Source organism: Argentina silus (genome assembly GCF_951799395.1).
Source record: "Argentina silus genome assembly, chromosome: 9".
Taxonomy (NCBI): domain Eukaryota; kingdom Metazoa; phylum Chordata; class Actinopteri; order Argentiniformes; family Argentinidae; genus Argentina; species Argentina silus.
The window spans coordinates 22382610-22398767 of NC_139663.1; the positions used below are offsets into that span (position 1 = coordinate 22382610).

Consider the following 16158-nt stretch of genomic DNA (forward strand, 5'->3'; position numbering starts at 1 on the left):
CTTCTGATGAAATTACAGTAACATTGTTGTGAAAAGTGGCATTATGAAAAAGGTCATAATTATTCTATAACAATGTATTCTAGAATAATTTATAAATTAAATCATGTCTGATTTAATATATACATGTAAATCATATAATGTGTGCCTATATATTCATTAAGTACTTTGGTCCTCCTTCCATTGCTGTCGGAAAACACTGGCCAGAGGTGGCCTCTAGGAGCGCTGTTTGATCATCATTAACACCCAGGGGTGCGTCTCAACAGTCTACGGTGGCTTCCTCTCCTCTCCTTCTAATGCACTGATCTGAAAAAAAGACATGACCAGTGCTACAGCTGAATCATACCAGGAATCATACCAGGAATCATACCAGGAAGACATGACCAGTGCTACAGCTGAATCATACCAGGAATCATACCAGGAAGACATGACCAGTGCTACAGCTGAATCATACCAGGAATCATACCAGGAATCATACCAGGAAGACATGACCAGTGCTACAGCTGAATCATACCAGGAATCTGCTGGTACCAGTCCAGTTGTACAGAGTGTGATCTGGGGAGAGGAGACAAGGGGAGGAAACAAGGGGAGGAAGCCACTTTAGACTGTTGAGATGCAGTCCCACTCTGAGCCACCGAGGCAGCTGGGGGCGCTACACCTCCACGGTGTGCAGCCGGGCATTAACAAGTTGGCCTACCAGCCAAGGTGTCTGGTGGATGAGAAAATTATTATGTTTACCAGCTAATATATAGACATATATTCTTGCCAAAATAAAGGCAAATATCTAACAAAAAACACACGGACCTGACTTCTGTCACAGAGAATGACTCCCTGCACAGAATGACCCTCCTGCAGTCGGTTTTAAGGCTCGAAATTGAAGCCTAGTATTCGTGAGACATCGTTGTTGGCTGCCTGCCAAAGTGGCTGGTAAGATTGACAGGTTGACCAGCCAATGCCAACATGGAGCAGCACGTGGCGGGTGACTGCTGTTTTCTTGCCCTGGAGATGGAATATATTTGTAACAACTGTTAAAATGAATAAAACAAACAAAGTACTTTGATTGGGGGGGGGCGAGGGGCGACTGGACAAACAATAAATAATAATAATGTATGATAAAAAAAATCCTTTTGGGGGGGTTATATGTATGTATATAAATATATATATATTTATTTATTTTATTTAAAAAACAAAGGAAATGGCTTTTGTGTTCAGTGTGATAGAGAAAGGGGACGTGAGTCTCTGAGTGGAAGGGTCATTATAGGATTATAAATGGGTTATATCTTTTAGGTTTTATTTCAAGTAATATTTTTTAACGATCAGTGATCAATCACGACTTGGATTTTTATGCTGTGTATGTTGAACATGTTGGAATTGATTGTCTCGCAGGAGACAAGAGAAACTGCTGACCTTGCAGTTGACACTGTACTGTAGCTGTTATGAGTATGCTGAACACACACACACACACACACACACACACACAGATAGACACACACACACACACACAGATAGACACACACACACACACTGTGTTTTTATGAGGGAGAGGAACACGTGTCTATACTGTTTGTGACACTCAAGGGAATTCATCCAGCTGTGGCCTCTCTCCCTCTCCTTTCTCTCTCTCCTTCTCCTTTCTCTCTCTGCCTCTCTCTCTCTCCCTCTCTTTTCTCTCTCTCTCTCCCCCTCTCTCTCCATCCCTCTCCTTTCTCTCTCTTCATCTCTCTCTGTCGTAGATTATAGTCATCACCCCTTCCCCATTCTCTCTCACTCTTTTCTCTCTCTCTCTCTCTCTCTCTCTTGCCTTCTATTCTCTGTCTTTGGCATCGTCTGCTGATCTAGAATATTCTTCAGAGTAATTTCTTCTCTGTTTTTCTCTGGTTATAAAAGAAGGGCCGTCATGTTCAGAGGAGGGAATGGCTGAAGCAGGTACACAACTGCTGAGTCTTAACCTCCAGAGGGAGGGAGGGAATGAGAGAGAGAGAATGAAAGAGAGAGGGAGGGAGAGGGAGGATGAATGGGAGAGCAAGGGATGGAGAGAGGGAGGGAGGGAGGGAGGGAGAGAGGAGGGGAGAAAGGGAGAGAAAGAGGGAGGAGACGCCCAGGGATAGTCAGACACAAACAGTTGCGTGTAGTTGCATCAGGCCTGATGTTATTGTTCCTGAAGGGGTAGCATGGAAAACAAACAGTGTTAATTAAATCCCCTCTGCCCGTTAGGGCAGTGTTCAGGTCCTCACACAGAGGGGGCCTCAGCCTGTGTGTGTGTGTGTGTGTGTGTGTGTGTGTGTGTGTGTGTGTGTGTGTGTGTGTGTGTGTGTGTGTGTGTGTGTGTGTGTGTGTGTGTGTGTGTGTGTGTGTGTGTGTGTGTGTGAACACCCCCCTCGCAGCCCCCTCAAGGGTTGAATTGGGAGTTTGGAGGTAGTGGAACAAGCCTATTCCTTCGATGGACTCCAGGATCATTTTCAGATGACGATATTAACTTCCAACTGTAATCAAAGACAATGGGTCATTTCCACTGTTCTCTTATGACCAAGATCAACCTTTATAAAAACACAGAGAAGTCTGACTCAGAGAGGTCTGACCCGGAGAGGTTGCATTGAGATGAACATCCCTTCTATAAGTGAGCCCTGGGCAAGACAGCAGCAAACATCTTTAATAGACAGATAGATAGATAGATAGATAGATAGATAGATAGATAGATAGGTGACCTTTTTCAAATCACATTGGGGACACTAGTATATATTATTTTTTTTGGTGCTAATTCTAGCTAATTGTTGTTGCTTATGCTAACATTTCCTAATGCCTCTCCTTGACTACTTACCCTAACCGTAACCAGTTAAAGTTAATGCCCAATCCTGCCTAACCGCCACACAAGTCGGAATCCACGTAACTCTTACGCAACATGTCTTTAGTTTTAGACGTATCTTACTTCAAGCCAGATAATACGACCCCCCCAGACTGTGTTTCCTTGGTCTGCAGAAACGATCCCCCAGAACGTGTTCCGTTGGAGACGATGTTGCTTTCGCAAGTGAGCCCTTCATACACACACAAGAGACACAACACAGCACACGCCATACCATGAATCAGTGAGAGGATTGGCTTGGGTACAGTACAGTATTTCAGTCCCATCTTAAAGGGATGGTTGAAACCGTTTTAACCCCTTCCTCCCTGCTGTCTGTTGACCTCAGGTTGTCTATGAGTCCAGAGGAGCATAGTGAGTTCTGGAGGAAGGTCCAGTTCACGGTGGACAAGGACGTGGTGAGGACGGATCGTAGCAACCTCTTCTTCAGAGGGGAGAACAACCCCAACGTGGAGAGCATGAGGTCAGGACTGGGTCTCTCTCTTCTCTCTCTCCTGTCTGTCTCTCTCCTCTTTCTCTGTCTCCTGTCTCTCTCTCTCTCACTCTCTACATCCATCTCTCTCTATATATATATATATATCCATCTCTCTTTCTCTCCTCTCCTCTCCTCTCTCTGTCTCTCTCTCTACCTCCATCTCTCTCTCTGTCTCTCTCTCTCTACATCCATCTCTCTCGCGCTCCACATCTCTCTTTCTCTCTCCTTCATTCCTTCTCTACCCCCCCCCCCCCTCCATCCTTATCCTTCCTATCCCCTAGGCCAGCACACAGGAGAACAGTCATTTCATATTCCAAACCCCCGAGGGAGCAGCAAATGACTTTCATGCTTTATTGACTTTCGCTAAGCTGTTAAAGCACTTCTGATGCATGCTTATAGCTAATAGCTTTCTAGACGAGGAATCAGAGGCTTTAACATTTAACATAACATGCTATTAGTTAAGTGACTCTCGTACTCTCCCAGTGTTAGGTTAGGTGCATGTGAAGAGCCCAGGTTGTGGTAACCTATAGTAGTAGTTTTCACAACCTTCACAACTCTTCATTTCTTTCGCTGAACTGTAGTTGTTTTTTTTATGCAAATAGCAACAACAACAAAAACAACTAATGTTGGTCTCGATCAATGGTTCAGTGTGTGTAGGGGCCCCTGAACAGGGAACACATACAGCTCAGTGTCGGGTTCAGTTCACATAGGACACACACACACACACACACACACACACACACACGGTTGTGCTAACAGTGTTGAGAGCGTGGGACTGGTCATGGCTGGTGTAGCTGTGATCTCACCTTCTTATTCTCTGGAGCGTTGACTGTTCCTCCTGGTTTTCCAGCCAAACAGTAGCCGAGCCCCCTTTTTACATCATTTAGATAAACGCCCTCATTCAGGAAGTTGACATTCTCACCCCCTTGTCAAGTATCTTAGTCCCATTCTCTCTAATTGACGTTAATTGACGTTGTTTTGACATCAAAAGACTGTTTTCACATTTTACCGACTCACTGCCATAAAGCGGTTTAGTGTGCCATAAAGCTGTTAGCTGTCTGTTGGAGGTGTTGTAATAGTCGGGTATTAACTCACTCAGTGCCGAGGGTGAATAAAGTCGCCCAAATGGTCAACATTCTGGAGCGCCAAGGGCGACTTCATTCACCAAAAAAAATGCACAGATCACGACGCTTCATTTTGTCGCCAATCGAAGCGTTGTTGCTAGGTAAAACGCCACGTAAATCACTTGGAACCCTCTGGGTGAGGAGCGTTCCGGAACCCTTTGGCAGTTGGTGAGTTGAAGGCTGTTTCCTGTCTCCGGCTCCAGGCGTGTGCTGCTGAACTACGCGGTGTTGAACCCAGAGATGGGCTACTGCCAGGGCATGTCTGACCTGGTGGCCCCCCTCCTGACGGAGGTGCAGGACGAGAGCGACACCTTCTGGTGCTTCGTGGGCCTGATGGAGAACACCATCTTCATCAGCTCTCCCCGGGACGAGGACATGGAGAGGCAACTGGTGAGGGGAGGGGGGAGGGGGAGGGAGAGAGAGAGGTGGGGAGGGGGAGAGAGAGAGAGAGAGAGAGATTTGGTGTGTGAGTCTTAATGTGTGTGTGTGTGTGTGTGTGTGTGTGTGTGTGTGTGTGTGTGCATGCCAGTGTGTGTGTGTGTGTAGAAGCATATTTACATAGACAGCCTAACCGTCTCTCCCCCCCCCCCCACCCCAGATGTACCTGCGGGAGCTGCTGCGTCTGATGTTGCCGCGGTTCCACCAGCACCTGACCCGGGTGGGGGAGGACGGCCTGCAGCTGCTCTTCTGCCACCGCTGGATCCTGCTGTGCTTCAAACGGGAGTTCCCCGACACAGAGGCCCTGCGCATGTGGGAGGCCTGCTGGGCACACTACCAGGTCCACACACACACACACACACTAAACACACTAAACACACTACACAGACACACATACGCACACACGCACACACACACACACACAGACATACGCACGCACACACACTACACACACACAGACGTACGCACACACACACACTAAACACACACACTACACACCACACACACACTAGATAGATAGATAGATAGATAGATAGATAGATAGAAACTTTATTTATCCCAGGGGGAAATTCAGGTTCCAAGTAGCGTACAGACATAGGGGTATCACACATAACATACACATACAACATACAACATTAGCAGTATAAACTAACTGCACTACACACCACACACACACTAAACACACACACACACATACACACACATTTTTGTGAAAGTGTCTACTATTGATTAATAAAATAATAAATAAATAATAATAAAAGAAAATCTACTGGGTTAGAGGGTAATGACCTGGCCTGCTCTACCTTGTTAGATATCTTTAATGCCCTGGCCTGCTCTACCTTGTTAGATATCTTTAATGCCCTGGCCTGCTCTACCTGGTTAGATATCTTTAATGCCCTGGCCTGCTCTACCTTGTTAGATATCTTTAATGACCTGGCCTGCTCTACCTGGTTAGATATCTTTAATGACCTGGCCTGCTCTACCTGGTTAGATATCTTTAATGCCCTGGCCTGCTCTACCTTGTTAGATATCTTTAATGCCCTGGCCTGCTCTACCTTGTTAGATATCTTTAATGCCCTGGCCTGCTCTACCTTGTTAGATATCTTTAATGCCCTGGCCTGCTCTACCTTGTTAGATATCTGTAAATATAACTTTCTGTACTGCTGGTCGGTGCTCCCTCTCCTCTCTCCTCCCTCCTCCCTCTCTCCTCCCCCTTCCTCCTCCTTCCTCTCTCCTCCGTCCTTCCTCCCTCTCTCCTTCCTCCCTTCCACCCTCTCTCCTCCCTCCCTCCTCTCTCCTCCCTCTTCCCTCTCTCCTCCCTTTAGACGGACTACTTCCACCTGTTCCTGTGTGTGTCCATCATCGTGCTGTATGGGGAGGACGTGACCGAGCAGCAGTTAGCCACGGACCAGATGCTGCTGCACTTCAGCAACCTCTCCATGCACATGAACGGGGAGCTGGTGCTGCGCAAGGTAACCGTTAACCGTTAGCTGGTGCAACGCAAGGTAACCGTTTGCCCGTAACCGTTAACCGTTAGCTGGTAACCGTTAGCCGTGCCCGACTAGCATGTCGCTACTCTATGCTAAAGTCCATGAAAGGCCGGGCCACGTCCCTTCACGCTATTTTAGCATGCTAGCCTATGCTATGCTATTATGTAATGTAATGATGTTCTACAGTGCTGCTGTTAGCATGCGTTGCTATTTGTGTATGCTCACCTTGATATTGAGGTTTTCCATTAACATCAAGACTAAGCATGTGAGCAGGAGGACTGTTATTTTCAAACAGAAGAAAGGACCTGCTACTACAGCCACTAGCCACTAGCCACTAGCCCACCCCACTATGCTTCAGTAAACATCTCTAGGCCATGCCCACCATGGGGGGGGGGGCTTAATGTGACCCTGCCATCCCCAAGATTTATGAGTTCCGGTGCCGGTGGTACATCCGTGTCTTCATGTTTATGGATGTGGTGTTCCTGCTGCTGCAGCCACCGCCTGCCAGGCCGTTCCCCATAGCATGCAGGGGTTGTGGTCCTCTGTGGCTCAGTCGGTAGAGCATGGCGCTAACAACGCTCAGGTTGTGGGTTCGATTCCCGCTGGGACCGTATGTACTGAAAGATGTGTGCAATGTAAGTCGCTTTGGCATATGTTATATCTCAGAGTGTTCCTATCGAAACCACCACAATTTTATTTATTTATATACACTCACCGGCCACTTTATTAGGTACACCTTGCTAGTACTGGGTTGGACCCCCTTTTGTAGCCCATCTGCTTCAAGGTTCGACGTGTTGTGCGTTCAGAGATGGTCTTATGCATACCTTGGTTGTAACGAGTGGTTATTTGAGTTACTGTTCATCTCGAACCAGTCTGGACATTCTGCTCTGACTTCTGGCATCAACAAGGCATTTTCGCCCAGAGAACTGCCGCTCACTGGGTATTTTCTCTTTTTCGGACCATTCTCTGTAAACCCTAGAGATGGTTGTGCGTGAAAATCCCAGTAGATCAGAAGTTTCTGAAATACTCAGACCAGCCTGTCTGGCACCAACAACCATGCCACGTTCAAAGTCACTTAAATCACCTTTCTTCCCCATTCTGATGCTCGGTTTGAACTTCAGCAGGTCGTCTTGACCATGTCTACATGCCTAAATGCATTGAGTTGCTGCCATGTGATTGGCTGATTAGATATTTGCGTTAACGAGCAGTTGAACATTGGTTGGTTGGTTGTTTGTTTCTTGCAATTGCCTTTTATCATTCTCTTTCTGCCCTCTTTTTTTCTCACTCCCAATCTTTTCATTACTTCCTACTCTCTCTCTTTCTCCCTACTCTCTCTCTTTCTCCCTACTCTCTCTCTCTCTCCCCCTACTCTCTCTCTTTCTCTCTCTACTCCCTCTCCCTCTCTCTCTCTCCCCCTACTCTCTCTCTCCCTCCCTCTCTCTCTCTCCCCCTACTCTCTCCCTCCCTCTCTCTCTCTCAGGCCCGTAGTCTGCTGTACCAGTTCCGTCTACTACCCAGGATCCCCTGCAGCCTGCACGACTTGTGTAAGCTGTGCGGCCCGGGGATGTGGGACAGCCGTTACATCCCTGCCGTGGAATGTTCCGGCGAGCACCCGGACTCCCAGAGCTGCCCCTATGGAGGCACCGCCACCCCACAGCCCTCCCCCTCGCCCTCCCCCACGCCCTCCCCCAACCCCACCCCGCCCCCCGAGGGCAAGAGGGGCTCCAAGACCCGCGACATCTTCACCTTCCGGAAGCCATCCTGAGGTGGAGCAGATGGGGGGGGGGGGGGCGGACACACACACACACACACACACACACACACTGGTGCATGGGACAACTGTCACATACAGACCAGAAGCTGCAGTACCGCTGTGTGGCCACTTCCCTGGGCGTACTGCTGTCTGTGACTCCTGTCTCTCTCCACACTCAACCGGTTTTACAATCACCATCTTAGTAAGGGATTGTCTGTTGATCCTTTTTGTCTGGTGTGACATGGAAGACTGCCTTATAAGAATGTAAACAAAAAAAATAAGCTCTCTCTATATATATATATATCTGGTCCATGAGGAAGAAGAAGAAGTAGCTGCTGCTTTGCTATTGGAGGAGAATGGACAATCGTCATCCGCTGTGTTTGTGTGTGACCGTGTCACTGGCTGGGCGTGACCTTCCCAAAGGCACAACGGGGAAGGGGTCACGGGAGAGGCCTGAATTCCACCTGACTGTGGGTCAAGTCCTGATTGGTCAGATGCGTCACGTGTGTCCCGAGCTTTTGAAATGCTTGCAGTATATTCTCACCATGGAATGTTTGTGTGGAACATGGACGCTATTTTTGCATATCTCCGATCAGAATAATGTGGAAGCCCCTTTGGTCTCGAGACTCCTACATCAACCAGGAGGAGGAGGGGTTGAGGCCTCTCATCCGTCATGGAGGGGAGTGGTACACTACTTTTCAATGATACCTTTCTACTTTTGCCATTCAATGAGAGTTCTGTGTGTTTGCGTGTGAGTTTTTTTCGACTTAATGGCAATATTTAGCAATATATTACGGTTATAACCTTGCATGAGGAATCCTTGACGTATAGAGGGCACGACTTGTTTGTGGAGTAACATTGAAGCCCAAAATAAGGGATAGATAGAAGGAAACTCGTTGACACAACAAATGTTTTCTTATCAAAACAGGGCTCACAACATTTTCCGCATCCAATTCCCGTAAGGCAGCCTGCTCATGCATTCACAGAGTGTCAGGTTCCACTCACAGTCAGGTCAGAGGGAGGCAGCACTTCATCCCCCTTCCAGAAAGAAAAATACTAATTAATATTGCGCCTATCAAAAGCAATAGGGACCGAAAAACTAAAGTGTAGATGATTTTATTGAATGTTTATTGAGTCTCGGAGAGAAAGTGTGGGGTGATGGTTGTGGACGTTCCGCCGCAGCCAGCCAGAGAGAGGGGACAGATTTAGTTTCCCTGCATATCGAATGCGGAAGGAAGGATAATCGACATGTTTTTACTTGGAAGTTTTGCGCCTTGTTGTGTTAAATCGTTTGAGACGGGGTTGCGTTCAAGATGTTCACAGTGTTATTGTTGCCCCTATCGACTCGGCTCCTTTCCACCTTCACCGCCAAGGGAATGTGTTCTCGTGGTCGTGTCCGTCTCCTGCTTTCTCCTCCTCCAAGCTGTGTGTGGGGCTGTGAGCAGAGGGCATGTAAACTGCATTGACCTCTGAACATGTGGTAGTGAGAGAGTGCAGCCCCAGTCTGTAGGCCTCCCCCGACCAATCTACTAATTATACCACCGGGAGAGGGAGAGGGAGGGAGGGAGAGAGACTACGGTATGAGGGAGATGGCAGCTTAAACACTGACCTTGAGTCGTAGGCAGAAAGAGAGTCTTCTTCACAAGGTCACTGTCAGAGCCCTAAGCCTCTACCGTAAAGACTCACATTCTGCCTCCCTCCTGTGATCTGCGAGTCAAAGCATTAAAATGGCCCCCGCTTTGAACACTCCCCGGGGGGCCTTTTGAGTGGTACTCCTGGGGAGAAATGTCTTCAAATTGCAGCTAAAAGGTAACATTAGGATTTCAAAGATCTCTATCACGCTCTCTCTCTCTCTCTCTCTCTCTCTCTCTCTCTCTCTCTCTCTCTCTCTCTCTCTCTCTCAACATGCAGTCTCTGCAAATGACATGCATTACTTGCCCTTATGCCTGCTAGTCATCTTGTGCACTGCAGCTGCTTGCTGAAAATGTCTGCAGAGTTTAGAAGATTGGGCAACCGTTTTAGAAAGGGCAGTTACCGTTGATGGAAAATAATTGGGTGGCAAGGGGCGGGGCTGTGTGTGTGTGTGCGTTCGCGTGCGTGTGTGTTTTACTTGCTTACCTTGGTTCAAGGCTGCTTAAGTCAGACGTTAGTGTTAAGTGTCTGCACAATCACTGCAACACTGTCTTTGCATTCAAAACCACCCTGACTGAACCAGGGCCGTGTGCTGCTGTGGTCACTGAATGTACCATCTCTCTGTGAAGCTCCATGACGACGCACAAATTACTGAAAAACAGGACATTTCCTGGTCCTATGCTGTAGTTATACACTATAAAAAAAACAAGACTGGCTAGGGAACCATGGAAAAGAGCTATACTGGGTGAGCAGCCTCGGGGAGAAGCCAGTAGAGAAGGCCTCCTAGGTGAGAAGCCAACTGAAGCGTGTCAGTGAAGGCCTTGTTGACACAGTTGGCAAACGACAGGTGTTTTTCCTCGAGTTCAAATGATCTAGAACAATCTCATCGGAAGTAGTTGTTTGCTGTAGGTTCTGTTTGAGCTGGGGATCAGCTAACTGTCAGACATCTGTGAGGAGATAGCATCAGACACATCGTCAGATGGCGGTGTCTTTGAGAGGGAGAGTGGGAACACTTCAAACTGGGTTGCCAGATTTCCAGAATCCCCCTGTTTGCGTATGCCACAAGCCCGGTGCTCTGGTTGGGTGTGTTGTCGTATTATAAGGAGGTGATCTCGTTTGTATTTGGTGTAAGATCTCTTCCAAATCTCTTGTGATGTTTTTGCCATAGCAATTTGAAACTGCCCGCGAAGTGAAGTGTCAGTGGCATTTGAAATCAAGGCTTACTGACACTACTGAATATCTTAAAATCATAAAATCTTAAACTAGATGAATGTGAGTAAAACAGGAGTCAGAATTAAATCTTGGGATTAAAAAAATGTTTGGAATCAAAAACTTTATTGGAGAAGATCTCAAACCAAAAACCATGGGATTGTCATCCTATCCTGACCTGTATGAGTTTGTTTTACGAGGTTGTATGAGTTGGTTTCATGTACGGCTGTATGAGTCTCACTGACTCTGAGGCTCGGGGTCTGACTGCAATTACACCCCCATTAGCGTCTGATGGATAGCCCCTCTCAGGGCTAATGCACTGCAAGAGCGCAAAACAAGATGGAGGGAAAATGACAATAAATACCTAAATGAATAAAACGCCACTTCTCATTACTCATTATCCTGCTGGCGTTCCTCTGAGTGAGTCACGCCACGTTGATCTACGTCAGCCTTCGCCGAGCGGTTATGGAGTCTGACTGAAGAGAGAATCATACATGTGAAGGAGGATCAAGGATCGGGTGATATTGTACAGGGCAGACCTGGGTATTTAAAATCCATTCAAATACTTGGGGTGGGTCGGTGGGGGGGGGGGGGGGTTTAAGGTTAGGCGTTAACTTGGTACTGTTTAAGGTTAGGCATTAACTGTTTAAGGTTAGGCATTAACTTGGACTGTTGAAGGTTAGGCATTAACTTTGAGTGGTTAAGGTTAGGGTACGTTGTCAGGGGAAGGCATTAGCAAATATTAGCATTAGCGATGTTGGACGGTTTCGAAATCTCTCTTTGAACCCCAGGTCTGGTGGCGTGCAGGGGAACAAACAGCTGGAACATGGTGATCTTTTCTCTTGGTTTTGTAAAGCCTTCATCTGAGAGCTACTGGTTGTGTACGTTGATACTCAGCTTTGCATACGTATACAGAGAAGGTGGATTAGAGAGTTGCCATGACTGTGTAATGGATAACATCTGTGGTCTAACTGTAAGCCTATCTCTCTCCTAACGTGGGCGGAGGAGGAACCCAAACCAACCAACAGCACCGGAGGCAACACCGCAGAGCCAGCTACAATCAATACCTCTGTCATACCCACATTAAAACACATTGTGAGTGCGCGTGTGTGTGTGTGCGTGCATGCGTGTCAGGGGAGGCTGGTGGAGGCAGAAATCAGAGGACGGTCTCATTGTAATGCATGGAATAGAATGAGGAATGGTATTTCTGCCTCCCCTGGTGTGTGTGTGTGTGTGTGTGTGTGTGTGTGTGTGTGTAGGCGTGCAGGCATAAAAAGAGTTCAGATAAGCCGCCTGAATGTGTGTTCAGTAGCATTCTTTGTTCTGGCTTATTGTTATCGTGTGTGTGTGTGTGTGTGTGTGTGTATATATACATGCCTGTGAACGGGTGTACGTGTGTTTGTGAGTGTGAGCTCATGTCATATCTGCCTGGGCCTTATCACTTCATCCTCCCAGCTTCCCCTTCTGAACTGCAGCCAACCACTCTCTCCCCCTCTCTCTCACTCTCTCTCTCTCCCTCTCTCCCCCTCTCTCTCTCTCCCCTCCCTCTCTCTCTCCCCTTCCTACCTCCCTCTCTCTCTCTCCCCCCTCTCTCTCTCTCCCCTCCCTACCTCCCTCCCCCTCTGTCTCCCCTTCCTACCTCCCTCTCTCTCTCTCTCCCCTCCCTCCTCCTCCCTCTCTCTCTCTCCCCTCCCTACCTCCCTCCCCCTCTGTCTCCCCTTCCTACCTCCCTCTCTCTCTCTCTCCCCTCCCTACCTCCCTCTCTCTCTCCCCTTCCTACCTCCCTCCTCTCTCTCTCCCCTCCCTACCTCCCTCCCTCTCTCTCTCCCCTTCCTACCTCCCTCCTCTCTCTCTCCCCCTCCCTCCTCCTCCTCTCTCTCTCTCTCTCCCCTCCCTCCTCCTCCCCTTCTCTCTCTCCCCCTCCCTCCTCCCCCCCCTCTCTCTCTCTCTCCTCTCCCTCCCCCTCCCCCACCTCCTCCTCTCTGAGAGTGACCGTGTGGAGCCAAGGCAGCCAACCACTCTCTCCCCCTCCCCCTCCCCCTCCCTCTCTGAGAGTGACCGTGTGCGGCCCGGGCCCTCCCCTGTTGTGAGGCTCCATTGACCGCTGGGTTATTGCCCCATAATTATCAATTATGTGGCCCGGCTTCCACACCTGGAGCAGGCCAGGCTGAGAATGAGCCCGGCCCATTAGAGGGGACCCCCGGCTGGGCTGTTTATGGAGGGGGCTGGGCAGGCGCCGCGGAGGTGTTAATGGGCCCTGCCGCTGTCACAGCCATGTTGACAGTTACTGGAGAAGGGGGAGAGCGACTCCAGGCTGACTCTTAAAGCTAATGCTAATGTTTGGGTACTGGCCCATTTAGGGTCAATGGAAGCAGCTAGGCTAATGCTAATGCTAGGGTACTGGGCCATTTAGGGTCAATGGAAGCAGCCAGGCTAAAGCCTAATGCAAATGCTTTGGTACTACTGGCTTTTGTCTGCTTATTTTTTTGGATATTGTTGTTGTTGTTTTTTTTTTTGTTTTTTTTTCCCCCCTGTCAACCCATTTCAAATCAAGAAATCGTCTCTCTTATTTAGTTTTATTTACATGTGAGTGAGTAACATCACCGTAGTCCAAAAAAGGACCAAGGTCCAAATGTTGGTCATGATGTAGTAACTGTAGCGCAGTACGTGCTCATCTATACTGTGGAGAACCATAGAACCATAGCACACATGACTGGCATTAATCAGAACCATAGCACACAAGACTGGCATTGATCAGAAACATCACAGTAATGTCATCAAGCTAACGGCTAAGTTTAGCCTGCGATGCGCTGACATCTTAAATGCTATGGCATGTGCAGATGGATTTTTCCCTCAACTTAAATTGGTCATACGATCTATGCTATCAGCGCTGTGTTGAGAGGGAAGTAGAGCAAGAGAGAGAGATTCACTTATTGAATATACTCAGAAGACTGTCTTATTGATACAAGTATGAAAAGCGTCTGAATGTGTAATGCCGTTAAGAAAGAATTCGCTGACTCAATTGAGACTGCGTTTTCTGTCACGTCCAGCTTGCACGGGGGTTTGGATTAAAACCGTTTGTCTACAGAAGCTTAACCTCTTAAGCCAGACAGGACCATAATTGGTCCCAAATTCTGCTTTAATTTAATTATTAATTTGATTACTGATTACTTTATCTCCTTGTCATGTGTAGTATGTTACTCTGAACTATGATCTGAGCATATCCACACAAACTTCAAGGTGTTACCTATCAAATGGCATCCTGCTTTTGCATCTGATCATCATATTTCTAATGTTATAAGCAGTTTAGTTTGGGTCTGGTTTTTAGATGGAAATTAGTCAAATTGGGCCTTCAGCGGAAGGGGAAAGCTTCACACTGCTCATTTACATTTTTACATTTATGGCATTTAGCAGACGCCTTTATCCAAAGTGACTTACAACAAATACATTTGTTTAAGTAAGTGAATCATCTATCCATCAGTCATCATAAGATAAAGTAATCAATGCTCAGACCAGGGGCCGTAGGCAGTCACAATGCCCACTCCCATACAGCATCCTACAGCTATACATCATTGTGTGCTAGATTGGACATCAACATGTCCCATGAGTTTTCCTGATATTGTTCATTCTCAACATACTAGCTCATACACAGATGGCATTGTAAACAAAATGTCTCTGGATACATTTCATACACTTTTGTGCAGATTTTTTTTTATTTAAATTTAAATGCATTGTTGCATGTTGTTTCCTATTGCTTTAAGGTTGCTATGATGCGGTTTGACAGTTATAAGTTGTTATGACCGGACGTACAGTTTCTATTCATTCATTTCCTGTTTACGTATCAGCCCTGTCACTTTGGTGGCGGCCATCTTGCCTGTGCTCGTCTATTCTCTATGCCCATATAAGGAGGGGTGCAAAAATAGATGTCTTTTCACACTTGAGTGCGAATGGCTTGACTCGACCTCTCAACATTACAATGCTAGCTCTCATCCCTGCCTCCACTGTGCTATTTTACCATTGGTGGCATGGAGATGTGGAACCTGACGTGTTACAGAAACAGTTGGTCATGTCACAAAGAGAGAGAAATATACGTTTGACAGCGTAGCATAACTGAATACTGGCTGTGGGTAAGCTGAGCCAGCTAAGGGTATTGGGAGTGAAATGAGCCTGTTCTGGTTCCTGTATGTTGATGGTTGGTTTTGAATCATCGTGTCAGCCACCTCGCCCTGTCTGAATACTTCTGTTGTGCTACGTTAATGAGCAGTGTTATGTTATGCTAGGCCAAATACTCTGTGCGCAACATTAACCTTGTAATGGGCACTGTGCGTGTGTGTGAGTGTGTCTGCGTGTGTGTGTGGAAATTAATGACTAAGTCACAGCTACATATTTATTTTTCTATGATTCTAATCATAATGGCTATGGAATTTAGAGGAGATGGAAAATACGGAAGAAAAAAACTACCACACTTAATCCTGTAGTTACACTCTCAGTTCTGTTCTTTGAGCTGTCAAAAGAACAGTTTGACAGGGCGGTTACTTCCTCTGACAGGGTCGTTACTTCCTCCTACACGTGTGAATTGTGAAGGTGCGCAAAAGGAGACGGTTAATCTAATAATCTCCTTTAGAATTTCTAAAAAAGGAGACGCTGACAGTTAATCTAATAATACCTAATAATCTCCTTTTATAGAATTTCTATAAAGAAGGTGCTGACAGTTAGTCTAACCCCAACATTCACTCAACACACCGTAAGTGATCGTTAAGCACAGCGTTTATCCCAACACACCCATGAGAGCCAACAAGGCTTCACCACCGATACTGTTGTTGTTGTACCTCCTGCAATGTGATCCACGGAGGCTTCTACTGTGTAGCATCTGGCTAACCTCTTCAGCGGCACAGGAAAGGTGGTGGAAGAAAATGACCCCAGATCGTCTGCTTAGGTGTGGTATCTGTTCCCGCAGAGCAGGACGGCCCCACTTGTAATTCAGCATCAAGTTTATAGAGTTTGTAATAGGCCACATGTGGAATGATGCACGACAAATCAGTCGCTATGTCCTCGTATTGTCTGACAAGCCTGTCACTATGTATGTGCACCTGCAGTGACTCAATGACTCACACACAAGATTGTTGACTGCTTTTTATACATTCGTTTGAAGCATACCATGATACTGACTGACTGTACAATCT

The 16158-nt window shown here is 47.1% G+C and overlaps 1 protein-coding gene across 1 annotated transcript in view; it reads left to right on the forward strand.

Moving 5' to 3' along the window:
- tbc1d16 (TBC1 domain family, member 16) overlaps positions 1-8146 on the forward strand; it is a gene marked incomplete at its 3' end in the record, with an annotated part of 41561 nt that extends 33415 nt beyond the window's left edge. Inside the window, exons 9-13 of the mRNA XM_083677830.1 lie at positions 3183-3317; positions 4657-4843; positions 5052-5231; positions 6217-6363; positions 7862-8146. Of these exons, the coding sequence (XP_083533956.1) occupies positions 3183-3317; positions 4657-4843; positions 5052-5231; positions 6217-6363; positions 7862-8146 (934 nt within the window). The remainder of the gene's footprint in view (positions 1-3182; positions 3318-4656; positions 4844-5051; positions 5232-6216; positions 6364-7861) is intronic.
- Positions 8147-16158: the final 8012 nt, after the last annotated feature.